The 27,699-nt window shown below is 50.1% G+C and overlaps 1 protein-coding gene across 4 annotated transcripts; it reads left to right on the top strand.

Moving 5' to 3' along the window:
• The first annotated feature begins 95 nt into the window (after window positions 1-95).
• Window positions 96-27,399, top strand: EMC1 (ER membrane protein complex subunit 1). Of its 4 annotated transcripts, none has more exons than XM_030325093.1 (24): window positions 96-262; window positions 3,122-3,246; window positions 3,838-3,903; window positions 4,150-4,243; window positions 5,094-5,222; window positions 7,057-7,183; window positions 7,741-7,890; window positions 8,207-8,374; window positions 8,869-8,940; window positions 9,287-9,346; window positions 9,995-10,117; window positions 10,881-10,977; window positions 11,314-11,436; window positions 12,047-12,055; window positions 13,070-13,269; window positions 13,433-13,582; window positions 14,228-14,389; window positions 14,720-14,839; window positions 19,426-19,563; window positions 22,665-22,838; window positions 23,413-23,623; window positions 24,519-24,603; window positions 25,710-25,839; window positions 25,995-27,399. In XM_030325093.1, the coding sequence occupies exons 1-24, from the start codon at window positions 96-98 to the stop codon at window positions 26,172-26,174; spliced, it is 3,060 nt and encodes a 1,019-aa protein (XP_030180953.1). In that variant the 3' UTR covers window positions 26,175-27,399. The 4 variants fall into 4 exon arrangements, with proteins under 4 accessions (XP_030180953.1, XP_030180955.1, XP_030180954.1 ...); XM_030325094.1 differs by having other exon boundaries at window positions 140-262; window positions 11,317-11,436; XM_030325095.2 differs by lacking the exon at window positions 12,047-12,055 and having other exon boundaries at window positions 131-262.
• Window positions 27,400-27,699: the final 300 nt, after the last annotated feature.

The raw sequence follows: 27,699 nt of genomic DNA, 5'->3' as shown, positions 1-27,699 counted from the left end.
TTCCACCCAGACTTCTCTAGGGCGACTTTAAGCGCACCCGGAGGCCTCCAAATCCCGAGGGCCCCAGCGAGGGCTGCGCGTGCGCTCCCAACTCTATGGTCCACGGAGGCGGAGCCTTCGGCCCGGTGCATGCCGGGCCGGCGGCGGCCCGGGCTCCTATCATGGCGGCGGCGGTAGGGGCGACTCTTTGGCCCTGGCTCTGGGCCGCCCTGCTTGTCCTTTCGGACGCGGTCTACGAAGACCAAGTGGGCAAGTTTGATTGGTGCGTGCGTGTGTGGCCTGTTCGGGAAATATGTGGCTATTTTCTCAGTACCTATGTGCTTGCTAAAGGGAGGGCCGTTACAGGCAGCAGGATCGGCTGCATAACTTGCGGGGCTCAGTGCAAAATGAAAATGTGGGACCCCGCGTTGAAAAATGAAGAGTTTTGAGATGGCCAGAGCAGAGCATTAAACCAAGCGTTAGGGGCACTTCTAAGCCAGTCCCTGGGTGACAGGTCGCTAGCCCGTGAAGCCGGCCCTGACATTCAGGCATGCTTGGGTTTGTGGTCAGAGGTCACTGCTCCATCCTCCCCCGTCAGGCCCTGTTTTTGTGACTCAGGTTTCTGATCTACCGGTGTCGGGGGTCGTCAGCCCCTCAGTGAGCTCTCGTTCTTCCGTGAATTGGCGTCTCTTGGGTATGTGAACAGAGGCTTGGGTCAAGACAGGTCCTAAACCGAGTGCCCTTTCTGCTCCCTTCCAGGCAACTTCAACCCTGGGATCAGAATAAGACCCGGCAAGCCTCACATCAGCCGGGAGGTGCCATTAACTCATTCATTCACTCACTTACTCACTCCCGCCCCCTTCCTTAAGGTCCTGGAATTGGTTTGCTTTTATTTGAAACTAAATTTTGCCATTTAAGGGTTGTGCGATTTTGGGAAAGTGACTCAACAGCGCTGTGCCAAGGTTTATCTGTAAAATGGGTTTACTAGTAGTCCATTGTTACCTGCAGTAGTTGTAAGGATGAGGGAGATCATTCCTTTAAATTAGTACAATGCCTGGCTCATTGAATGCAATTAGTAAATGTTACCCGTTATTATTACTGTTCAGGGAACAGTTTATTCTTCAGAGCCCAGCTTGGATACCTCCTCTTCTGTGCAGTCTTTTCTGTATCAGACACATTGATTCGTGTATTTGTTGAGTGCTTGCAATGGGCCAATGGGTGTTCTAGGTGCTGTGGATACAGAGTTAGGAAGTAGCTCAGTATGGTGGGGCAGATGTATCTGTATGTGACATGAGACAGTGTGACAAAGGCAACTCGAGTCACACTAAAAAGTTTTTTTTTTTTTTTTAATGCTTTTTTATTTATTTTTGAGAGCAGGAGAGAGGCAGAGTATGAGTAGGGGAGGGGTGGAGAGAGAGGGAAACACAGAATCCAAAGCAGGCTCCAGGCTCTGAGCTGTCTGCACAGAGCCCGATGCGCGGCTGAAACTTGTGAACTGTGAGATAATGAGCTGAAGTCAGAGGCTTAGCGGACTGAGCCACCCAGGTGCCCCTCGAGTCACATTTTTAATGATATGTGCAAATCCTTACAATGTAATATGTGAATATTACATGCATATGGTGTATTTACATATATGTGCTTGCGATATTCAAACTTACCAAATACTAGGTATATGCAATTTACAAATAGAAGAATAAACAGAAGGAAATACCCTAAAACACCAAAAAGTTTATAGTGGTGGTATTTTAAGCATTTTAAGATTAAAACATACTTTTACATAGTTTTAATATTTTCTACAATGAGCAGGCATTACTTTTGCAGTTCAAATAAAAGATAGCAATATATTTTTTTAAGTTTATTTATTTGTTTCGAGAGAGTGTGAGAGAGAGCAAGAGCTAGAGTGTGAGTGAGCAATCGGGGAAGGAGCAGAGAGATAGGGGGAGAGAGAGAGAGAATCGCAAGCTTATCCGTGCTGTCAGTTCAGAGCCCGCTGTGGACTCAAACCCATGAACCGTGAGATCATGATCTGTGCCGAAACCAAGAATCAGACGCTTAACTGACTGAGCCACCTGGCACCCCAAAAGATAGCAATATTTTAAAAGAGAGCTTGGGTATTAGAGTCAGAAGTTCTTAGTTTTGTGTTCTAGATCTGACAGTAACTAGTTGACCTCAATAGACATTAGTTTACTTATGTGTAAAATGAGAGTAGTCATTTATTACTTGTAAAATCAAACTAGTAACGTTTATCCTATGTACTTCATAGAGCATTTAATAGATATAGCAAGAATTAAGTATGTGAAAATACCAGTAGAAACTGTCAAATGGCACATAGGTCTGTCTATCTGCTCAGTTTCTTTAAAAAAGAAGACGAAACAACAACGACAACAAAAAACAACCAGACCAAACCACACCACCAGAGAAATTTAGTGTAAAGGCCATGTGTGTTTAGTTTGCCAGAGATGAGAGTATTTCTTGCCTAACAGCCACGTGTGGGCACCTCCTGTGTACTTGGTAGTGAGCCATGCAGAGTTAATTATATTCCCTTTATGCTAGAGAACGATGTTCAAAGTTATGGGATCTGTTCCAAGGGAAGTCTGAGTAATGAGTCAAATGGGTCCCAAACATGGAGTGGGCTCGAAAAGGCTGTAGAGAACAGAAGCCTGACCCCATCTATGGAGTTTGGTTGGAGAATCTGCATGATTTTTTTTTTTTTCTCCAGAGCTCGGTGAAAATAGAAGGGCAAGTTCGATTGTGTGCTTGTGAACAACAGGCTTTGTGTCTGTTTCCTCATGTGTAATAGGAGCGTCTAGTCCCTCTGTTAACGAAGACCGAGAAGACTAATGTTTATTCCAGGGGGTTTTGGTCAGATGTGTCACTTGAGACAAACATGTGAACTTAAAAGGAAGACTGGCACTTCTTATCTACCAGGGTGTATTCTTTCTCCTTGTTCTGTTTGCTTCTGACTACACTGCATAGAAATCTTGCTTTTGGTCAGATCTCGTTAACAGACATTTCTCCTGTGTCCTAAGATAAGGACCTAAGATGGTGACAACCTCACGTATTGGCACAGTTGTCTTTTCCCAAAATATTTTGTGCAGTGATGATTTTGACCCCTCTCACTGCCCTGTACTCTCTTCCTCAGGAGACAGCAGTATGTTGGGAAGCTCAAGTTTGCCTCCTTGGAATTTTCCCCTGGATCCAAGAAGTTGGTTGTGGCCACAGAAAAGAATGTGATTGCAGCATTAAATTCTCGGACGGGGGAGATCTGTGAGTGACCTGTGTAGGCCATCAGCTTGGGATGGGATGGCTGACCATAGTGAATCCAGAATGGCCTATGGCTTAGGTAGTCTTCCTGGCTGCAACTCAAGTTAGGGACAGGTTGGCCAAAAGATGCATCTCTTACTGCGAGTAAGAGAACTCCTGCGAGTTCTTAAGATACTGCTTCAAAAAACCCGTTCTTTTATTCTGCAGTAAAGGTTTGGATGCCACTCCCAATTCCTTATGCTGCTTTCATGGATGTTTTTAGGCACTAAGATTGTGGACATGTAATTTACGATCACTACTTTTCTTGTGGATCACAGAGATTTTGTTTTGTCAATCGTATGTTTAGGGTGGCAGGGGGTATGGGAAGTGAAGAGACTTCAGACTGGGATAAGAGTCGCTCCTCTCAACCCTTCCTCCCCTCCTTACCTAGTGAGTGGGAGGAGACCATTGCCAGTTAGCTGTAATCCTTCTCTCCTTTGAAAAAAAATTGGGTACTGCTACGCAAACAAAGAGCTCTTCAGTTCTCTCCTACCTGTCTCCTTGGATGCCTCTCTTTTATAGTTTATGGTAATGTCTGACTCTCATGTTTCTCAGTGTGGCGCCATGTCGACAAGGGCACAGCAGAAGGGGCTGTGGACGCCATGCTGCTCTGTGGACAGGGTAAGCAGAGTCCTGCTTTGTCTCTCTCGTGGTGTTGGCCCCATCTCCCCATTCCTTGGTTCCTTCCTTTGTGCAGGGTTGGCTAAGAAAGGAGAAGGGGTGTTTTCAAAAGGAAAGGACGGGTATTGCAAGTAACTTCCATTTGCGTCCATACATCAGAGGTGCGGCCATTGTGCACAGACTGTCGGAGGAGGCTACAGAGGGCCAGTTGGGGAGATGACTTCACCGTGGTCTTTTCTCTTCCAGATGCAATCACTGTGTCCAATGGAGGCCGGATCATGCGTTCCTGGGAGACTAACATTGGGGGCCTGAATTGGGAGATTACCTTGGACAGTGGCAGGTAGAGGGCAAAGAAGCTGTGTTTCACGTAGGCTTGGCGTGAGGCTTTGCTGGAACACAGGTCTGCATGGACAGCAATTCCGGGTCTTTTGGCTTTTTTCCTCACGGACCACCGAAGAGCCAAAGAACATCAAACACCCAGTGTCTTGATGAGTTGAGGTCATGGAACATGTGGTTACTCTGCCAGTGTTTATTGAACCCCCGTAGGCTCAGATTTCTGTGCTAGGTGCAGAGTATATCCTTGCCCTCGAATGGTGGTCCTCATCTTACCGTGACTTGAGAACTCTGTAATGTCCTAGGTATAGGAATGTCATGTAAACCTCCCAGGGTTTTAATTTTACGTTGCGAGAGCAGCTTGGGCTACTGTTACACCTTTACCGGGGTTGTTTCCGTTACAGGGTCATTTGCAGTAGCCTATACCTCTTCTGATAGTAATGTATTTGGCAAACACTTGGCAAGCCCTCCAGACAGTGGGAACACACGTGTGAATGTGAGATCAAGAAACACACTGTCAGCTGGGGGAGGCAAGCACGTAGCCTTCAGTGGCAGTACTGTGTGAAGGTTGCCACGGTAGAGGGATCACCTGCTTGCTGTGCAGTCCTGGGGGCGGGGTGGGGGGAGCAACCCTTAGGAGGTTCCTGGGGTCTCCGGAGCAGAACAGCCGAGTGGTTGGAAATGCAGCCCCTCAAGTCAGCCAAGCACAGGCAGAGCCAGTATTAGGATTCTGATGCGTTTGGCTCCAAGGCCTGTTTTCTCACCTACCAAGCTGCAGTGGTAGTGTTCCAGATCGTCTCCTCTAGTCCGAGGCCCCGGAGGTGCCAGGCCGTGCTCACCCCTGTACCTGTGCTCAGTTTCCAGGCGCTTGGGCTGGTAGGCCTGCAGGCATCAGTGAGGTACATCGCGGTCCTGAAGAAGACCACTCTTGCCCTGCATCATCTCTCCAGTGGGCACCTAAAGTGGGTGGAACATCTCCCAGAAAGGTAAGGCCACCTTCCCACCCGGTGATGACTGCCTCGCCGTGCTCTCCACAAGCCCCTGTGTCTCCTTGAGGGTTGAAGCGTTTGTTCTGGCTCAGGCTCACCTTATATTGGTATCACATGGATGGTGTGGGGCTCACTAGATGTAGGCCTGCGCTCAAAGGCCTTGCTACCTCTGGCGTTTCCTTTGCAGTGAGGAGAAAATTCTCAAACTGGGCACTAGAGGCAGTCCGGCAAAGGGAGTGGCTCACTTGCTCCTGGTCATAACACTCTGGGCTTTTTGACTTCTGGTTCAAGTCAGACTAAGCCTTTCTCTCTCTCTCTCTTTCTTTTTTTTTTTTTTTAATTTTTTTTTTTAATGTTTATTTATTTTTGACAGAGAGAGACAGCATGAGCAGGGGAGGGGCAGAGAGAGAGGGAAACACAGAATCCCAAGTGGGCTCCAGGCTCTGAGCTGTCAGCACAGAGCCTGACGCGGGGCTTGAACCCACAGACCGCGAGATCATGACCCAAGCCGAAGTCGGATGCTCAACCGAATGAGCCACCCAGGCGCCCCTCTTTCTTTCTTTTTTAATGTTTACTTATTTTTGAGAGAGAGCGTGATCAGGAGAGGGGCAGAGAGAGAGAGACTGAGAATCCCAAGCAGGCTCCATGTTGTCAGTACAGAGCCCGACACGGGGCTTGAACCCATGAACTGTGAGATCGTGACCTGAACTGAAATCAAGAGTCAGTCTCCTAATCAACTGAGCCACCCAAGTACGTCTTCAGTTGGACTCAGCCTTTCATTCATGTTATGAATCAGAACAACTGAAGAAGAGGCCAGGGTAGGAGCTGGGTGAGGTTTGAGATGGTTTCCAGAAGTCCTAGATGTGGAAAGCTGGGAGGGATTAGGAGGCAGGGAGGAAAGGAAAAGATTGGCTTAGACCTGTGGCCATTTTCAGAGTGTAAAACTCAAGTTCCTTTGTGGCCAAGTGCATGGCATCCTGGAGCAAAGGAGGCCCAATGGGGCTTGCCGGCAGCTGCAGTGTGCCTGGCTGGCCTCCAGGGGGCAGCCTTACCCAGCAGATTGGTGCCCTATAGGAATGCCTGGGGATGCCATTCCTACTTTTTAAGAAGAGCTAGAAATCTGATTTTTACATGTAAAGTCTCAGTTCCTTTTTTTTTTTTTTTTATGGTTTATTCCTGTTTGAGAGAGACAGAGTGCAAACGGGGGAGGGGCAGAGAGAGAGGGAGATACAGAGTCCGAAGCAGGCTCTAGGCTCTGAGCTGTCAGCATGGAACCCCATGTGGGGCTCGAACTTGGAATGGCAAGATTGTGACCTGAACCGAAGTCAGACGCTTAACTGACTGAGCCACCCAGGCGCCCCTGTAAAGTCTCAGTTCTAAATATTGACGACTATTTAAAAAACAAACAAACAAACAAACAAACAAAACAAAACTGTGAGCCAAACAAAACCTACTTGGGGACTGCTAGTTTGTGACTTCTGGCTAAGGACTTGACTGATTTTGTTTTATTTTATTTTATTTTATTTTATTTTATTTTATTTTATTTTATTTTTTAAGAATGTTTATTTTTGAGAGAGATACAGAGTGTGAGTGGGGAAGGGGCAGAAAGAGAGGGAGACACAGAATCCGAAGCAGGCTCCGGGCCCTGAGCTGTCAGCACGGAGCCCATTGCGGGGCTCGAACTCACAAACCAGGTCGGGCAAGTCCAAGTCGGGCACTTAACCGACTGAGCCACCCAGGTGCCCCAGGACCTGACTGATTTTAGAGGACCCCTGAGATGGGCCTGTCCCACAGCTGAAGCTGTTGCTCCTTGCCTTTTTTCTTCTCTTAGTGACAGCATCCATTACCAGATGATGTATTCCTACGGTTCTGGGGTGGTGTGGGCCCTCGGAGTCGTTCCCTTCAGCCACGTGAACATTGTCAAGTTTAACGTGGAAGATGGAGAGATTGTTCAGCAGGTATGGTCAAGGCATCGGCTTGAAGAGCCTTGTGGATTGTGGAGGGGAATAGATGGAGCCCTTCTTTGCATCCAGGACCAGAGAACTTGGCCGGGAAGATGCAGAAGCCATTCGTGGTCCCTGATTCTGGTCACTTGGGACTCTTTTCTTCTCATCCAGTGTTTGTTTAAAGCCCTCACATTTGTACACGGTGCTCTACTGGGGTGGCTGAAAATTACATAAGTTGCTTTCATTGCCTGTGAGTTTCTTAGAAGATGATACCGTGAGATAGCGAGGAAACCACATTTGATAAATATAGTGGAGAAACGCTTACCTGAAGTATCAGGTCTTAAAGACGACTGGGTATGTTTTTCCAGTGACCAGAAACAAAATCCTGATTTTCTCCAACTTTGGAGCTCTTGAGAGGTTGGGAGGGATGGGAAGAAGTCCTTTAGAGCCAGCCATGAAGAACCTTTGATCTTAGCCCCCCGTGAGATTGGTGGTGACATTGCTGATGAGCCGAGAGGGAAATGTAAAAGTTCTCACGAACCTCTCTCACTAGGCTATCTTTCCTGTAGGTCAGGGTTTCAACGCCCTGGCTTCAGAGTCTCACCGGAGCCTGTGGTGTGGTGGATGAGGCTGTGCTGGTGTGTCCTGATCCGAGCTCACGGTCCCTCCAGACCTTGGCCCTGGAGACGGAGTGGGAGTTGAGACAGATCCCACTGCAGGTGAGAGGTAGTGCTGCGGCCCTCTGGCCCAAGGCCTTGGCTTTGCCGCTTAGGAAAGCCTTTCTCCTGGTGATGCTGCTTCCTTCCTGAGCCTTGGCAGTTGCTGGGAAAAGGTCAGGCTTCTGGCTGACCTGGTGTGAGGGGAAATGGGCCACTCTTCTCTTTGGGGAACCTGAATGGGAGCTTCCGGAGCCACATGCCATGGCCTAGTTACTTTCACTGGCAAAGTGGGGCAGGGGAAGCAGGCCTGGGATGGATCAGTGGATCAGTGACTTGCCTGCGTTTAGCCCTAATCCGCTTTCTTCTTGCCCTTCAGTCTCTTGACTTGGAATTTGCAAGTGGGTTCCAGCCCCGGGTCCTGCCCACGCAGCCCAACCCGGTGGATCCTTCTCGGGCCCAGTTCTTCCTGCAGTTGTCCCCGAGTCACTATGCTCTGCTGCACTATCGTCATGGGGTCCTGAGTCTGCTCAAGAACTTCCCACAGGTAACCGCAGGCAGCATAGGATTCAGGCGAATCTAGCCAAGTCACGAAGCTAGAAAACCCTGCCTCTGAATCTGTAGATGTTTCCTCCGGGTCCAGACATCTCTGTGTGTGCTTTGAGAGGGGTTAGCCTTAGAGCAGAAATGGAACACTCTTTTTCTGAGAGTCACAAAGAATGTTTAGAGTAAAACTAGGGCCTTCCTCTTAGTCTGCAGCAGGGTGGGGATGTTAATTCGAGCTTCCGTGTAGATACTAATAACAGCATGAGATTTATGACTGGCCTGTGCCTGTGTTGGAGGTACGGGGAAAGGCTTATGTGCAGCTATGGACGCACCTGGGGCCTTCGTCTGTTCTCATGTGCCCTGGCTGCTGTGCTCCAAAGTCAGGAGCACTTTTAGCCTCAAGGCCTAGGGGACCTCCCTGTAGAGGTGCTCCTCTGTAAGGCCACTGGCTGGTACGGGCCCCATTTAGGAAGTGGCACTTTGCTTTATTCCCAGGCTGCCCTAGTGAGCTTTGCCACCACTGGGGAGAAGACGGTGGCTGCGGTCGTGACCTGTCGGAGTGAAGTGGTGAGTATTGAGAGTAGCATCTCCTCGTATCTACCAGGAGCCCTGAGAGCCAAAAGTCGGGGCGGTTGGAATGCAGGGGGCAGGAAGCCGTTGAGAAATAAGTTCTCGCTGGTTCTACAGAACTTTCTGCATACCCCCTTGTCCCCAGGAATGAACCCTAATATTACAACCTCACTTTTCCCCTGGGGCTGCTAAGGGCTGCACGGGCTCTCTGGGCAGGAGTCAGGAGTGAGGTTTGTCTTCTTCAGGGGCTGAGACAACACAGAAGTGAGAGCTTCATTTTGGTGACTGGGGAATGACCCTTTGGCTAAATTTTCTCCTTCTGTCCTTCTCTTTTCCCCCGTAGAAACCTAGCAGTTCTGAAGATGGGTCACTGGGGAGTTTTTCGGAGAAGTCTAGTCCTCAGGTACAGTGTGGCATTGAGTACTAGCATTGGGCGTCTGGCATCGTGCCAGACCTAGAGACAGGGGTGGCCCTCCAGGGAAGCTGGGAGCAGCTGAGGCTTGGAGCGGGTCTCCTGGAGCCCTCAGCCTCACATGGGGTTTGCCACGTTCTGTAAATGAAATCCGGTTTCTCTGGATCCTCTTTAGTTGGGAATTTGGAAGGAGAGACGCTAGAATCTGTTCTTAAGCACTTTTTCCTCTGGCGCTCAATTTCCCTGTCTCTTCTGGGGTCCTGGCTGGTATTGCCAAGTGGTAGTCTGTGCATCTGCATCGGGGCAGTGTGTGGGACCCTGGGTGGCACGCTTGTTGCTGCGTCCCCTGTCCCCGAAGCTCCTCTGGAGAGCTCTGTGGTCCTACCTCTGGGAAGTCTGCTGTGCCGCACCGACTTCCTTCTGAAACAAGTACGGCAGTCGTAGTTCTGTTTGTTTACTCAGGTACCTTACTTCCGTCTCAGGATTAAGCTTTCTTTTTTCCTTTTGTTTTCCTTTGCGTGTATTTCCTCTTTTGGCCTGGTCCCCCTCTAGGGTGGTTCACCCCAATTCTTGGACGTCCTCTGTGGGGCTTTGCTTTGGGGGATCTCTCGAGTTACCCCGTGTTGTCCGTACCCGCAGGACTCACTGGCGTGCTTCAACCAGACCTACACCATTAATCTCTACTTAGTGGAAACGGGTCGGCGGCTGCTGGACACCGCCATCACCTTCAGCCTGGAACAGAATGGCACTCGGCCAGAGCGGGTGAGTCGGGGCCTTGGTCTTGAGGCTCTGTCCTGCGAGCCTCTCACCGTGAGCCTCGCTTCCTCAGGGCCAGCTCGCAGCCTGGGGCCCTGGATTAGGGCTCTCCGGACACGGGTTCTAGTTCTTCCTGAGCAGCCGACCTGTCGCAAGTCCCTGTGAATCACAGCAGAGGCGGGTGTCGTTTATGCCAAGCGGTGAGCGTGCCAGGCGCTGTGCTGAGCTTTTCATAAACGCACTAATCGACTGGACCCCGCCTGTCACCAGCCTTGTGAAGTGGCTATACTACCCTCATTTTACCAATGAAACTGGTGAGATTCAGGATGTCACCCAGAGTCACGGAGCTGGTAAGGGGTCACCGGTGCCACAGCCTGCACTTCCGGCTGTCGCCCCGCATTGCCACTCTGCACGTTCAGGGTGTTCTTCAGCCTGTGTGGGGCCGTGGCTTCTTCGTCTCCAAAATGGAACGTCTGATCTGAGCCTTCTGCTCGCTCTGCGGGGGATCGGAGCACGAGGAATGACGTGGCGCCCGGGAAGCACGCAGGTTCCTCCTTGGGGAGGTCTGAGCTGCAGCCTAGCACCCCTGCGCCGGCTCCGACGAGTTCACGTTATCTCGCGGGGGGTCTGAGCAGTAGCCGTGTTGTTTACACAGCGAATAACACCATGAGCCGGGCCCCTAGCCACTCCCTGTGCCTCGGCCTTTGGGGTCTGGTGCTCAGAGGCGTGTGGATGCTCGCCGACTGCGTGCTTCTCACTCTGCCCACAGCTCTACATCCAGGTGTTCTTGAAGAAGGATGACTCCGTGGGCTACCGGGCCCTGGTGCAGACGGAGGACCACCTGGTGCTGTTTCTGCAGCAGCTGGGTGAGCAGACCTCCTTCGGCCCTCTTCTTTTTTCTTCAGGCCTGCCCAGATTTCTAGTCAGGCTCTATTTTGGGGTCTGTGGACCGGCTGCTGGCAAAGATTCCAGCGGAGTGTAGCCTGAATGTTTTTTAGAGCCATATGTCACCTGCTTTTGAGTAATCCCTTAGCATTCTAGGGGGGGGTATGGAACTCCCCTTACTTGAGCTGCTGAATCCCCCCCTCCCCCGCTGCTTCTCTGTCTCCCACAGGAGCTGCTGGAATCCCTGAGCCACGGAGAAGAGTGCGTTCAGGCGATGGGGGAGGCGGGCTTGGCTTTTGTAACCGGGGTTTCTGTAGCAGGGAAGGTGGTGCTGTGGGGCCGGGAGGAGTCGCTGGCGGAGGTGGTGTGCCTGGAGACGGTGGATCTGCCCCTGACTGGCGCGCAGGCTGAGCTGGAAGGCGAATTTGGCAAGAAGGCGGGTAGGCACGGAGGCCGGGACAGCAGGGCTGCTGGAGGGGCCGCCCCGGGAACGGGTTTGGTAGTTAGACCACAAGAGACGCTGGCTCGTGGCCTCCCCGGCTTCCTGGGCACAGTCGTTTTGCCAGTCTGTGTGGACCTAGCTCTGTGACCAGTTTCCGGGGCATTTGTGGCCATGGGATTTAGATAACCGTTCTTCTTTCTGAAGGAGTCTCTTGTGCATCCCTCTGTGGCGAGATCCTGAGGGAAAGGAAGCTTGACTCAGTAGAATGATAGCTACCGTTGCCTTGGTACCTCGGTTCTCCAGGCACTGTGTCAGGCATCCCTAAACCCCAGCCACATCTTTCTGGAGAGGTGTGACTGGGCGGGTGCGGTTGTCGTGGTGACTGGCGGTGCCCTCTGACGCCGGCCAGTCCCAAGCCGCAGGCTGGACTTGGTTCACTCCCCTCTGGTCAGTCCTGCCTCCCGCCTCTCCCTCCCTCCCCTTCACCTCGCTCCGCAGCTGGTGTTTCCTCGGCCTCCTCTGGGCCAGGCACCCCGGTAGGCATTGTGGATTTTCTTGAGCTGAGGATTAATTTGACTTTACTATTCATTTCTGCTGCCCGGATCCAGCAATTCAAGGTAAAATCTGCTTCCTGCTGCCCTGTTGCTCGTTGCCTGCTCGCGTGGCTAGCTTTTGGTTAGTTCTTTGTTTGTCCTGGCTGGCATCGATGAGGTGCCTACCGTGTGTGCATGGATCGCTGGGGCTGTGACTTGTCCCGTTGGCTCTCCTCTTCCTTGAGCTGAGGTTGCTGCAAAGTAGGATATGCAAAGGCACTACTTTTCAGTGAACGCTCGCCGTGGACCCCGCATGGTGTGAAGTCCTGTGTGTATATCCTGTGGTCTGATCTTCCCAATAGCCCAGCAGACGACAGGTGGTTTTACAGATGAGGAACCAGAGGTCAGAGGTTATGTACAGGGGTCACCCAGCTAGTAAGTAGTAGAGCTGGGATTTTAATTCAGGCGACACCAGAGACCGTGCTCTTTATTCACACTGGCTGGCTCCGATGGCCACGTTGACCCTCCGGAGGAGACTCGAGGGTGGCATCCTCAGTCACGGGGTGGGGTGGAGTGAGTGATAGCTCTGGGGGTCAGTCATCACTTGGTCTGTTGGGAATAGGTTAAATAGCTGACGGGGTGGGAATGAAGCAGTGGGTAATGGGAGTACCTGTCCACAGTGCACCTGCCTCTACGTCCTGCACCCCGATACTCACCCCTCTTGTGGCTTTGTCGCGGCACCCAGAAGCTTCCCTCTGGCCATTCTGGATGCGGGCCGTGGTGGAGACATGCCAGCATGGCTACAGCCTGCGTGGCTGACCCCTGACCTCCTAGTTAGTCTCCTCTCCCAAGATTCCAGGAGGTGGAGTACTGTGAGCCAGGAAAGCAGGTTTTGGAAGTTCCTGCCTGGCTGTACCTGAGCGTGAGATGGGCAGCTTCAGACAAAGGACTGCCCGTTGGACTTGCAGCCTGGTGTGTGGATGACTTGAATGCCCCACAGGAGCGGGAGAGACCCCTCGCTAGGAGAAGCCCCTTGCTGGCAACACCTAGTCCGATGAGGAGGGAGCCTCAGTTGCGTTACCTTTTCCTTGACACCAGACGGCTTGCTGGGAATGTTCCTGAAACGCCTCTCGTCGCAGCTCATCCTGCTGCAGGCATGGACCTCCCACCTCTGGAAGATGTTCTACGACGCTCGGAAGCCCCGAAGCCAGATTAAGAATGAGGTCAACATTGACACCCTAGCCAGAGACGAATTTAACCTCCAGAAGATGATGGTGATGGTGACGGCCTCAGGCAAGGTGAGGGCATTTGAAGCCCCGGGTACCCAAACCTTTTGAGGCTCCGCCAGTGGGAAGCAAAAAGCCTCTGGTAGGGGATAGCGCCAGTTCTAGTCTCCAAGGATAGGATCGGTTCTTCGGCTTGTCTCTCTAGTAGCGAGCCAGTTATTTGTTTATCTTGCAGCTTTTTGGCATTGAGAGCAGCTCTGGCACCATCCTGTGGAAACAGTATCTCCCCAACGTCAAGCCAGACTCCTCCTTTAAACTGATGGTCCAGAGAACTACTGCCCATTTCCCCCACCCCCCGCAGTGCACCCTTCTGGTAAAGGACAAGGTGAGGCTGTCCTCCTCGGATTTGAGCCAAAGTAGGTGTGGCTTTTTGGTGTTTTGCAAGCCGAATTTCTCCGGGGCCTTTGGCATGCTGGGATAGCTAGGGACGGGTGTTCAGGGGTTAGGCAGCTGTTTGCCTGAGTGGTGGGAGCATCCTGGACCGGTGGGGGGGCGGTTGGCTCTGGAGGAGCTGTGACGTCACCAGACCTGGAACGAGCCAGCTCTCCTCATTCCCAGAGACACAGGCCACCGGTTTCTCTTTAGACGAGGGAGAGCAGGACACAAGCTGTTTATCTCTGCCTCCCAGAATTAGCTGGATTTTTGTGGATTCACTCTATGTCCTTGGAAAGGCGGTTTGGTAGACACTGCCGAATCGGTCGGTGCCGACCGTTTTGTTTGTTCCTCAGCATGTCCGGTGCTTGGTTAGCTTTGGAGCCACAGGCAGTTTACCTGTTTGCCTTCTGACACGCTAGCCTCAAGGACCGTTCCCACTGAGGCAGGACGTGATTTTGCACAAAGAGGGAATCCACCCAGAGGGCACTGGAGAGGCTGTCACAGCTGAGCCGAGGTCCCAGCTCTCCAGATGTACCCTTAGCGTTTGCCGCCTTTTCCGGTTGGCGGAGTCTGACTGTTTGCTTGACCATTTCAGGAGACGGGAATGAGCTCGCTGTATGTCTTCAATCCCATTTTCGGGAAGTGGAGTCAGGTGGCCCCCCCGGTGCTGAAGCGCCCCATCTTGCAGTCTTTGCTTCTCCCCATCATGGATCAAGACTACGCCAAGGTGCTGCTGTTGATCGATGATGAGTACAAGGTGCGAGACTTCCGAGTGGCCGGAGGGCATCCAAGAGGGTCAGATGTGGGGGGAGGTATGTGGTCGGAGCTGGTCAAAGAAGCCAGCACGTGTGTGGGCTTGAGGGGCGTCTCTGAGCCACCCGATGGCTCTTCCTGCACCTGAGAAAACTCGGGCTCTTAGCAAAAGTAGACTTACGCCCCACGTCGGGTCAGTGGACTTCAACTCTTTTAAGACTTGCTATTTTATTCTTAAGGCTCTTTTTGATGGTGAACAGTAATGAATCTTGAGAAACTGTATGGAGAGTCCTTTTCCTTTAATTCCTTCTTTGGGCTATCTGGGGTTTTCAAGGTCACGGCGTTCCCAGCCACTCGGAATGTCTTGCGACAGCTCCATGAGCTCGCCCCTTCCATCTTCTTCTATTTGGTGGATGCAGAACAGGGACGGCTATGTGGATATCGACTTCGAAAGGTAGGGAAGGCGCCTCGTGGCAGGACCTTTTGGGGAGGAGTAAGGGTGTCCCTCGGATGTTCCACTAAGAAGTGGATTATAGCATGCATTCTGTTGTAGACGTATCAGCATAATCCCGATGTCTGATTTGTGGTCATTTTCATACTGAGCGACTGCTATGTGGCAGACGAGGGTCTAGGTGCTGTGGAAAGAGGGGTGCCCGATACATGCCCTTGTGGAGGTTTTTTTTTAATTTTTAAGTTTATTTTGAGAGAGAGACAGAGAAAGTGGGGGAGGGGCAGAGAGAATCCCAGGCAGGCTCTGGGACGTGAACTCTTGTACCACAAGATCATGACCTGGGCCAAAGTCGGACGCTTAACCGACTGAGCCACCCAAGTGCTCCTCCCCTGGGGAGTTTTTATTCCATGTTCTTTTTCTATAGCAGAGAGAAGGGTTGTTGTCCATCCTTGAGCGGGTGGGAGGTGGGAACCCGGGTTGAGTAATGAGTCGTGCTTTCTGTATGAGGATGATGTTATTGACCCGCTCCTGATGGAATGTGTGCTTTGAGTTTTATTTTTAGATATGAGATTGATTTGTTCTAATGCTGACATACTTGAGCCCAGCACTAGCAAACAGTGTAGACACTGGCTCTGGGGTCCAGCTCTGAGGTTCACAAGGGGCTGACTTTGGCCTCGTTAGTAGGGCTGTGGACAGAAGGGATTTGTGGACTCACCAGAGGCCCTCCATCCTGTCCTGCAGGGTCTTTTGAGAGGCAATACAGTGTAGAGCTTAAGGGTTTGGATCCGGCTGTCTGAGTGAAGCCAAGCTCTATCACTTGTTAACTTTGTAACCTCGGGCTTATGACTTCTCCAACGCTCTGTTTTCTCATCTGTGAAATAAGATGATTGTAGGACCTACCCCCATAAGGTTGTAAATCACATGAAGGTGTAAATCACATGAAGTAATGTCCGGCACATGATAAATGCCATCTAAGTTTTAGCTGCTGTTGTCCTAAAAATGTTAAAGAAAAAAAAAGTGTCCTTTCCTGACGTTTTGTAGTAGCCGACCTTTACAGAAACAGCACAGGAAACGGTCTCCCCGGAAAACATCTTGTTTAGTCTTGTGGGTGAAAAAAAATTGTCCCTTCAAGTTGATAAAAAGGGGACCTTGAAAGAGATGGTTCTTTGTGGTAGAGGGGAGCAAACTCATGGGTGTCATGATCAGTGGAGTCCTGAGGACATATGGGAGGAAACAGCAGCCAAAGGAGGACAAAGGACACTAAGCTTACGTGGGAAATAAGCCAACTGCAGTCTTGGGTCGTTGACCTCCAGGTGAGCGTACTGGGGACCTTACTCCCTGGGGAGGTTTTCGTGCATTCAAATGGCTTCACAGGAGCCGGTGGCGATGCAGCCTGATTTGCTCTTAATACAAATTTTATTTCAAAAAAAAAAAAAAAAAAACTTAAGTTACGCATGTTGTAAATATTGATCCAGAAGCACACAGAACATGAGCAGACCTCTGCAGATGGAGTGCGTGTCAGTAGTTGGCCGTGCATCCTCCCTTGTCCTTTCTGTGCATTTGTAAATACTGGAGTCACGGTGGTATGGACCATAGAGTGTGTGGGGTTCATATTCAGGTTTTCTTACTTAAGTGGAATTTGTGAAATTTGTTCCTTTTATTTAGTATGTTTTCTACCTCATTATTTTGTTAAATCCATTGTTTGTCAATGTACGGTATTGAGAAAATGCAGAACCATGAGGTTACGGCTCACTCGTTCACAAGAGGAACGCGGTTGTGTACATGGCCCTCAGATCAGGAAGCAGCGTATGGCACCGGGACCCTGGGGGGCTCTTGTGTCCCTTTCTTTTTTTTTTAAATGTTTATTTTTGAGAGAGAGAGAGAGAAACAGAGAGAGAGAGAGACAGAGCATGAGCTGGGGAGGGGCAGAGAGAGAGAGGGAGACACAGAATCAGAAGCATGCTCCAGGCTCTGAGCTATCATCACAGAGTCCGACACCGGGCTCGAACTCACGAACTACGAGATCATGACCTGAACCGAAGTCGGACGCTTAACCAACTGAGCCACCCACGTGCCCTTCTTGTGTCCCTTTCTAGTCTCTCTCCCCCCCCCCCCCCCCCCAAGGCTCCACATATATGCAGTATGGATGTATACTAATGTATTTAGCTGCCTGGGTGGTTCAGTCAGTTAAGCATCTGACTCTTGATTTTGGGTCAGGTCATGATCTCACGGTTTATGGGTTCAAGCCCCATGTCTGGGTCTGTGCTGACAGCACGGAGCCTGCTTGGAATTCTCTCTCCCTCTCTCTCTCTCTCTCCCCCTCTCCCATTCATTCTCTCTTTCTCAAGTAAATAGTTAAAAAAAATGTACCTAACTGTAAAGCTATACCTATTGGTTTTCTTTGACTATAAAGAACATTTCCTTGTATGGAACCAGAAAAGACCCCGAATAGCCAAAGCAATCTTGAAAAAGAAAACCAAAGCAGGAGGCATCACAATCCCAGACTTCAAGCTATACTACAAAGCTGTAATCATCAAGACAGTATGGTACTGGCACAAGAACAGACACTCAGATCAATGGAACAGAATAGAGAACCCAGAAATGGACCCACAAATGTATAGCCAACTAGTCTTTGACAAAGCAGGAAAAAAGAGCCAATGGAATAAAAACAGTCTCTTCAGCAAGTGGTGCTGGGAAAACTGGACAGCAACATACAGAAGAATGAACTTGGACCACTTTCTTACACCATACACAAAAATAAACTCAAAATGGATGAAAGACCTCAATGTAAGACAGGAAGCCATCAAAATCCTCGAGGAGAAAGCAGGCAAAAACCTCTTTGATCTTGGCCGCAGCAACTTCTTACTCAACACGTCTCCAGAGGCAAGGGAAACAAAAGCAAAAATGAACTACTGGGACATCAAAATAAAAAGTTTCTGCACAGCGAAGGAAACAATCAGCAAAGCTAAAAGGCAAACGACGGAATGGGAGAAGATATTTGCAAATGACATATCAGATAAAGGGTTAGTATCCAAAATCTATAAAGAACTTAGCAAACTTAACACCCAAAAATAATCCAGTGAAGAAATGGGCAAAAGACATGAATAGACACTTCTCCAAAGAAGACATCCAGATGGCCAATCGACACATGAAAAAATGCTCAACATCACTCATCATCAGGGAAATACAAATCAAAACCACCATGAGATATGCTCTTAACACCTGTCAGAATGGCTAACATTAACAACTCAGGCAACAATAGATGTTAGCAATGACATGGAGAAAGAGGATCTCTTTTGCATTGTTGGTGGGAATGCAAGCTGGCACAGCCACTCTGGAAAACAGTATGGAGGTTCCTCAAAAAACTAAAAATAGAACTACCCTACGACCCAGCAATTGCACTACTAGGCATTTATCCATGGGATGCAGGTGTGCTATTTTGAAGGGACACATGCACCCCCATGTTTATAGCAGCACTATCAACAATAGCCGAAGTATGGAAAGAGCCCAAATGTCCACTGATGGATGAATGGATAAAGAAGATGTGGTATCTGTATACAATGGAGTATTACTCGGCAATCCGAAATAATGAAATCTTGCCATTTGCAACTACGTGGATGGAACTGGAGGGCATTATGCTAAGTGAAATTAGTCAGAGACAAAAATCATATGACTTCACTTACATGAGGACTTTAAGAGACAAAACAGATGAACATAAGGGAAGGGAAACAAAAATAATATAAAAATAGGGAGCGGGACAAAACAGAAGAGACTCAAATATGGAGAACAAACTGAGGGTTACTGGAGGGGTTGTGGGAGGGGGGATGGGCTAAAGGGGTGAGGGTCACTAAGGAATCTACTCCTGAAATCGTTGTTGGACTATACACTAACTAATTTGGATGTAAATTAAAAAAAAAAAACTGTGTACACACACACACACACACACACACACACCAAAAACAAAAAAAAAAAAAAAAAAAAAAACCAAAAAACATTTCCTGTTATGTTTCAGGGTCCCTGCCAGCTTAGTAATTTACTGCTGGCCTCAGATACAGGAATCTTTTTTTTTTTTTTAATGTTACTTAATTTTGAGAGAGAGCGTGCATGCATGAGCAAGCAGGGGAGGGGCAGAGAGAGAGGAAGACATGGAATCTGAAGTGGGCTCCAGGCTCTGATCTGTCAGCACAGAGCCCAAAGTGGGGCTCCAACTATGAAGAGTACGATGATGGCCTGAGCCAAAGTCAGACGCTTAACCAACTGAGCCACTTAGGCACCCCTAGGAATCTTCACCTTCAGTAATAAAGTGGTAAACTTTCTTTGGATATTTCTTACTCAGACAAACAGTGGGATACCATGGAATATTCCTCTCCTTTCTTACTAGCTTTAGTATCTTTCTGAACCAAACCGAGAGTTCCAAAACTCCTGCACAAACTAGATCCTTATTACTGTTTTCTTAGGAGCTCTGATCTCCATTTCTTCCAGCACAGAGGCCCCAAATAAAGGAGTATGGGACGTATCTGGCTACAGCTCTTGTGGGTCTAAGTGTGCTCTCCAGTTTATAAGTGCTGGTTCTCTTGCCCTGGCCCTAGGATCTTACCACTGAGCTAAGCTGGGAGCTGACTATTCCCCCAGAAGTACAGCGCATCGTCAAGGTGAAGGGGAAGCGCAGCAGCGAGCACGTTCATTCCCAGGGCCGTGTGATGGGGGACCGCAGTGTGCTCTATAAGGTACGGTTCAGCAGTCTGGTGTCAAGTAGAGGGGCATGGCTTGGATTCTGGCTCTAGGATTTGGCAGATACTTGACCTTGAGTGAGTCATTTCATTCCTTTGAGCCTTAATTTATTGTCTGTAAAACGAGTATAACATACCCTGTTCCTAGGGTTGTTGTGTGATCACACGAATGCTCACGTGTAGCATAGTGCCTGGCGCGTGGCCACTACCCACTAGAGGTTAGCTGTTGTTACTAGTGGTAGCGCTGATAGAACTTTCTGGGGTTGAGCCTTAGCTGATCCATTAGAAATCCCACGTCTGTGGTCCAACACTAGTTCGTGGGGAAGGGAGGGAGACGGAGAGGTGGCCAGTGGGCTGCAGCACCTCCGGGAGAGAATGCAGTCCTTGTAGTAGTGGTCATTGGTTACACCCTCTGCAGAGCGGGGGCTGAGCTGGAGGAGGAGATGGGATAGAACAGGGTAGCGCGACCCAGGAGCCTTGACGAGCAGGCTGCTTTCCCCAGGCGTGAGGCCGTGCCGCAGAGTGCAGGCCTGTGGGCTGTCCACGTACAGACTTAGCTCTGCCGCAGGCTAACTTCTGTCCTGGGTAATTTGGGTAGGCTCCCCGAAGGTCTGTTTTCAAGAATATACCGGAGATAAGAGCACCTACGTCACAGGATTGTCTTGAAGATTGACGATAACACAGACCGTGGTTAGTGTACTGCTGTGTAATTAATGCTATTGGAGCCATTGATCTGAAATCTTTATTGATGGGTGCCTTCCACGTGGCTGCAGTCAGTTTGACTTATTTAGAACGACCAAAATAACACAAATTCTAAAGTATGCTTGACCTGTACTAGAGAAAAATACATTCACTATGTGATTTACCTTTATGAGGTGAAATTTACTAGAGTGCTTATGTTTTTCTGTGTTGAAAAAAGTAGAGTGGATTGAAAAAAATAGAATAGATTCATATTCATCACACACACTGTTGAGTCTTTTTTCAATTAGCCTTTTGTTTTGGCCTAATTTTAGATTTACAGGGAAGCTGCAAAGACCATGCATCGAATTTGCCTATTCACCCCTTACCTGGTTTCTCCTGGGAGACTGTGGTACATCTGTCTGAACTCAGAAACCAGCATTGGTGCAAGACTGTTAACTAAACTCCAGACTTTCTTCAGGCTTCACCAGGTTTTTCGCTGAGGTCCCTCTCTGCCGCAGGCCCCAGCCCCGGACCCCATGCTCCACATAGTGGTCCTGTTTCTCTAGTCTCCTCCGCTCTGTTCCGTTTTTCAGTCTCTCTTTGTTTCTCACGATCTTGGTAGATTTGAAGAGTACTGGGCAGGTGTTTTGTAGGCAGTTTTTGTTTGATGTTTTTCTCACGGTTAGACTGTGGTTGGGGTTTAGAAGGAATACCACTGAGGGGAAGCTGTACTCTTTTCTTTTCTTTTCTTTTCTTTTCTTTTCTTTTCTTTCTTTCTTTCTTTCTTTCTTTCATTTTTTTTTGAGTGCTATCAGGATGTCAGGTACTTTTTTTAGATTCTGGGATACGTTAGTGAACAGAATAGACAAAATTGAGGCTGTTGTATATTCTGGAGAGGCCAATAACGAAAATAAATAGATAAGTTTACAGCAAATTAGAGGTTGATTACAGAAAAATGTGAAACTGAGAAGAAGGAATGGGGAGCTGGGATTGGAAGGGGGTGCAATTTAAAATAGGAATGTTAGGAGGGCCTCACTGAGATGGTGACACCTAAGTGAAACTTGGACGGAAGGAGGAAGTGACAGTGTGTGATAGCAGGGGAAGAACCTTCTAGACAGGAAGGCCAGAGTGGGCCTGGAGTGTTCCAGAAATGGCAAAGATGGTGTGATTGGAATGGGGTAAGTGAGGAAAGTCCAGGCTGCTGAGGTCAGAGGGCGGCAGGTGGCGGGGCATACCACAGCTGCCACTCTGGCCTTTAGGTCATGTGAGATGGAATGCCAGTGGGGAGTTGGGAACACAAATGTGACGTAAACGACCAAGATGAAGGGCTCGCTCAGCCTGCTGTGTTGAGACCAGAGGGCCGAGGGAGAGAGCAGGCAGACCGCATAGGCTGTTGTAGTAAGCCCGGCGATGTGGTGGTGGCTTGACCAGGGTCGGTGGGGGGTGAGGAGGGACCAGATTCCAGGTGTGTCTTTAGGTAGAGCCAGTGGGATATGCTGATGGATGGGATGCTTGGGTCTGTGCTGGAGAGAGAGAAGGGGGAGTCCAGGATGGCTTGGAGGTCTCCGGTCTTAGACCCTGATGCTGGGGGAGGCCCACGGGGAGCAGGCTTTAGGCAGGGGGCAGGACAGGAGTTCCCTTTGGGGCGTGTCAGGTGTGAGATGGGACAGTTAGGAAGAGATACTGAGATGGCAGCCTGTCAAAGCCTGGAATTCGGGGAGAGTCTGGCATAGATATGCAGCCTTGGCCATTGCCAGCTCCTGTGGGTGACGTGACCATGAGAGCGAATATAGACGAGGTCCAGGAGCCCGGAGAGATGAGGACTCCGCAGAATAGACTGAGAAGGAGGGGTCCATGGGGTGGAGGAGAAGCAGGGGGGCACGTGTCACGGACACTAGGTGGAGAAGGTGTTTCCAGAAGGGTGACCGCCCTGTGTCACATTGTACCAGCAGGTCAGGGAAGACCAGAGCAGACTCGGCCATCGGCTTAGTGGTAGGGAGGGCAGTGGTGGAGAGAAACAGTGTCGCTGCAGTGATGACTTAGGTCCGTGAGTGGGCAGACCTGTATCTTGAGTTAACCATTTGCTGTGTCTGTGACGTGAGCAGGTTGCGTAACTAACTACCTTGAGCCTTTCCTCGCCTACCAAACGTGGAGAGCCACAGCTCCACTGCAGGGTGGTTTACGGGATTCAGTGAGGCGATGTGGGCCAAGCACCCGGTGTGGCACGCGGCACCCAGGGACTCTGATCCAGTGCAGGGAAGACGAACTCCAGTAGGAAGCTCTCCTGACCAGGAGGTCTGGTTTCTCCTCCAGGCTGGCAGGCTCCAGGTCTGCCGCAGTGCCCAGGGCTCACATCAGAGTGGAGCTCGTGATTTGCCATTGTGGTTCTGAAGGACCTCTTTTCTCCTTCTCCCCAGAGCCTGAACCCCAACCTGCTGGCCGTGGTGACGGAGAGCACAGACATACACCACGAGCGCACCTTCATCGGCATCTTCCTCGTTGATGGTGTCACCGGGCGCATCATCCACTCCTCCGTGCAGAGGAAAGCCAAGGGCCCCGTCCACATTGTGCACTCCGAGAACTGGGTGGTGGTAAGGAGGGGCAGATCTACAGGTGTCACTACCAGGGACGTGACACAGTCAAGAGCACATGGCTGGTCTCCCCGTGTCTCGAATCCTTTCATCGCCTCTTGTTGCAACCAGTGGCTGCTTTGTGTTTTTGTAGGATCCAAACCCTGGATGGCAGTTGAGACAGACTCAGAAATTAGACCACCTAGGGCTGATGCCAGCCCTGCCTTTTCCTGACTGTATAACCTTGAACTAGTTATTTGAGCCAGTGTGTTGCATCATTTGCGAAGTAGAGAGAGTGTCCTGTGGCCTAGGTTGGGACGACGCCTGCCATGTAATAAGCACTCAAACGCTGACTCACTGTTCTGCTTTCTGAGTATCTTGAAAACCCCTTTGTGTTATGGTGCACTTTGGATAAAACTAGATAAAACTACCCTGAAAGTTAGTAAACTTGGCAGCAAGGAAGAAAAGTGGGGTGCTGGGTGGTTTCTTTCCTCCCTGGACGTGTAGCTCGTTGGAAAGCTGGCTTCCTGTGGAAGTTCCCCTTTCCCGCTGAGCCAGTAGCCGCGTCCCAAGCTGCCCTCTCTTCTCTCTGCAGTACCAGTACTGGAATACCAAGGCCCGGCGTAACGAGTTTACCGCGCTGGAGCTCTACGAGGGCACCGAGCAGTACAACGCCACCGCCTTCAGCTCCCTGGACCGTCCCCAGCTGCCCCAGGTCCTCCAGCAGTCCTACATCTTCCCCTCCTCCATCAGTGCCATGGAAGCCACCATCACCGAGCGGGGCATCACCAGCCGGCACCTGCTCAGTGAGTGACCAGGGGAGGGTGTCCGGGGTGGCGGGGTTTCCGTAGGGCGTCACACTGAAGGACACAGTTGGAGACGCGACACTGGCACACCCTGTTTGACCACCGTAGGGGAGGTTAGTGAGGAGGGCTTTGTTTCAGCCGAGAAAGTTCCTTAGTCCGGCTTTGCCACCTGTAAGAGACGGCACGACTCATTTCTGATGAGCCACGTCACTTCTCTGTCCCGCATTTTCACCTCACCCAGCAAATTGAGCCCTGATGTCATGTCTGTGCTGATACTGCGGAAACCGGCAGGGGTTAGGGTCTCCTTCTGTGTCTGGGTGCGGGACTTAGTGACAGCTTAGCAGGCTGCTTGGTCTGCTGGATTTTACTAGAGACATCAGGGACTCTCAGCTCCGACAGGCACTTGGATCACTAGTTTATTCTCAAATCTGTGGGTTTCCCAGATTTGGTCCCTCCATCCTGTAACCAGCAGGCTCTCCTGTGGCCTGCAGCGACACGCACATACCTGGTGTTCTGGTGTTTGGCCAGCGGCGGGGACGCCCGCTTTGTTGGGGCGGGCGGCTGTCACTGGAGGGAAAGGAGAGGGCTGAAGAGATCAAGTGGCCTTCTGCGCTCTTCTCTCTCATCATACCCATTTCTTGATTCTAGAACTTGATTTCCTGAGGTCTCAGGATGATGTGTGAAGAAACCAGTATCTTCAAAAGTGGGAACCTTGATTCAGACCCATGTGTATTCTTGAATTACTGTTTTTGGCCACTTAAGGGCACTTCAATGACCCAATTTTTGGTTTGAAACTATCTTAAATTTCTGTGATAATGACATTTTTGTGACTAGCCCCGATTTGGGATTGGATCACTGTGTGAGCATTTACCTCTGTTGACTTGTTTCTGTGTAGTTGGGCTACCTTCCGGAGCAATTCTTTCCCTTCCTAAGGCCTTGCTGGATCCCCGCCGTCCTGAGATCCCAACAGAACAAAGCAGGTGAGACCTTGCAGGTGGTGCTGAAGGCTCTGACCTTGAGAAGGTGACCTATTGAACAAACCTGGTCCTTGGCCTGCTGTCTGCCGTCCTGCTGTGCTTGGGGCTGGGGTCATAGCAGTGAACAAATCCAACAAAACTCTCTGCTCTCTTGGAGCTTAACATTCTGGTGGAGGAGGTTAAATGAGATAAGCAAAAGAAATAATGTTATGTTAGGTACTTGTAAATGCTACGGAGAGAAAATAAAAAAGGGACTGGGGCTATGAAGGGTTGGGGAGGGGTACCTGGGGGTGAAATTTGAGAGGGTGGCCTGGGAAAGCCACTCTGGAAAGGTGACTGTGGAGTGAAGCCTTGGAGGAGGTCAGAAGCCAGCCTGTGGATGTAAGGGAAGACTTCCAGGCAGGGGATAGCCAGTGCCTGTGCCCTGAGATCATGGCTGGTGAGCCAGAGGCAGGGAAGAGGCCACAGTGGCCACAGCAGCTAGCAGGGATGGAGGGACACTAGGAAATGAGCTCGGGGAGGCAATGGGGGCTGGGTTATGTGGGGAAGTCAAAAGCTTGTCACTGTTAGTAGTAATTTTTTGTGTTGACAGCCATCATCTCTGCATATTTCTCCACCTCTGTCCCAAATCCTCTTCACTTAGGGGTGTGGGGAAGAGGGAGCAGGAAAAGGGGAACAGGGGGGAAGGGGTGTGTGGTTTGGAGAGAGGGGCGGCTGAAGCTGGGGAGACACGTGGGAGGATCCTAGGGTTTTCCAAGGAGCACGGACCGAGTCACTGTGGAGCAAAGAGCAGGAATTGGCCTAGTGTGGCTCCGTGGGTGAGTTTTAGAGTGGCCCTGACTTTCCTCCTCTAGGGTGAAGTTGCATCCTGTTGTTTTCTTAGATTTAGAACGAGGTAGGAATCCAGATGTTACTCTCCACACAGGTTTCTTTCTTGTAGCCCTTGCTGACATTCAGCTGCTAAATTTTTAACTACATGATGCAAGTAGATGTTGAAGGAAGATTTGAGGCTAGATATGTGGCCTGGAAACCTCCTGGGACTCAAAAAGGGCAGCCAAGAGATCCCCTTGCAGGAGTTTTGAATGCCAGTCCTGGCTGATGTTTTGCAGAGAGGAGAACCTAATCCCGTACTCTCCAGACGTGCAGATACATGCAGAGCGATTCATTAACTACAACCAGACAGTTTCTCGAATGCGAGGGATTTACACGGCTCCCTCAGGCCTGGAGTCCACTTGTTTGGTGAGTAGAGCCCACAGCCGCTGTGTGTGATCGCTGCTTTTTGGTTCACCCCAGGAGACAGCTGAGGATTCCATATCTTTTCTTACCAGAGTTTGAGGTCACGGTGGACCCCTGGCCACCTTTCTTACGTATTTCTCGCTCCTTTTGCCTTCTAGGTTGTGGCCTACGGCTTGGACATTTACCAAACTCGAGTTTACCCATCCAAGCAGTTTGACGTCCTGAAGGACGACTATGACTATGTGCTAATCAGCAGTGTCCTCTTTGGCCTGGTGTTTGCCACCATGATCACTAAGAGACTGGCACAAGTGAAACTCCTGAATCGGGCCTGGCGGTAAAGACCCAAGACCCACTGCCAGAGAACAGAGAGCCGAGGGCTGAGAGGGTCAGACAGGAAGCTGCAGTGTGACAGGCGGGGGGAGGATGTGTGTTGGGTGCTTGTGTCAGCGGAGTCGTGGGGAAGAAGAGGGACTCTTGTGGAGACTCCTTCCGGGACACGTCTGCTGCGGTGTTGGTGGCGCACGGAGGCTGAACTCACACGTTGTCTCAGCCGAGAATCTCAAAGCATCTCGACGGACTTGCCCTCAACGTCTGAAGGCTATTGCCCTGTTTCCTTTTTTTGCCCACTCGTGAATGTTGTTGTTTCGAAGACCCCCAACAGATTTTTCTCTTTTGTGAGGCCTGCCTAACTTGATTGTGGTTTGCCTCTTGTGTTTCCCAGACCTGTCCAGAGATCTTTGTTTCACGGCCTCATGCTTCAAAGTCCGGAGGGCACTCTTACTGAGAACTCCACCTCGCAGGTGCTTTTTGCTGTTTTACGTCGAGAAAGAAGATCCAGGCTTAGTTGAGGCTTAAAGACTGATCCAGCTTCTCACGGACTTTCTCCAAAGAGTTGAGGAATCTATATATGGTCTCAAAACTCACTTTAACTGAGCCCCTTGTTTGGAGGCTGTCATTCATCAGGGTGGGCCACCCTGTCCTTGATTCAGTTCATCAAAGTCGAATGCGAAATAGTGTCCTGGTTTGTTGGGTCAGTGCTTTTCACCTAAGTTGTGTCCAAGCTGAGGCCTTTTTTAATACCACTGAATTGTCTCAACCTGCAAGAGATTCCAAGGAGGAGAGAATCTACCATTTCGTGGTACCTGCTAACCTCTCGTTTCACCCCCAGGCTGTAGTCCTCTTCTGACCTAGAGGAAGTTGTCCTGTTCAAGAACCTCATTATTTATTTTTACTTTTAGATATAAATTAATGAGTGCCTCACCGTGTTTCTCCTAAAGTGAGTAGATTTTAAATGTTACTGTTGTAACCTTTGCAGCTTTAAAAGAGGGGAGAGTGGGGGTAGGGGAAGGAAATGGGCATTTTGTGGATGAAGCATTGCTGATTGGCTGGGCTGTTGTCTCTGCTACGAATGGAAGAAGTCCTAAAAGTTTCCTTTGTTCACGGATCTGGGAACGATGGAGTTTTTCTTTACTGTGGAAATGACATGTGCAGAGGAGACCGTCTGTAGCCTTGCGGGGAGAGCGGTATGCTTGGGTGTCTGAATAAAGTGAATGGTGAATGGCATGAATGTCAGTCCTTTTTTGTGGTGTGGGACTTGGAGGCTACTTCTGCATTAGAAGGGACAAAAAGCTATGCAGAAATGGAGTGTATTTGAATAGGAAGGATGCCAATTCAATCATAAGAGTTGTGTTATTTAAAAACAAAATGAAATCTGGGCCAGCTGGGTGGTTCAGTCAATTCAGCGTCCGACTCTTTTTTTTTTTTTTTTTTAAAGTTTATTTCTGACAGAGTGAGAGAGAGCGAGTGTGAGCTAGGGAGGGGCAGAGAGAGAGGGAGACCCAGAATTGGAAGCAGGCTCCAGGC

The sequence above is a fragment of the Lynx canadensis genome, chromosome C1, assembly GCF_007474595.2.
Source record: "Lynx canadensis isolate LIC74 chromosome C1, mLynCan4.pri.v2, whole genome shotgun sequence".
Lineage (NCBI taxonomy): Eukaryota > Metazoa > Chordata > Mammalia > Carnivora > Felidae > Lynx > Lynx canadensis.
Note: the sequence above shows the minus strand (reverse complement) of the source record. Positions and strands in the feature narration are given on the sequence as shown.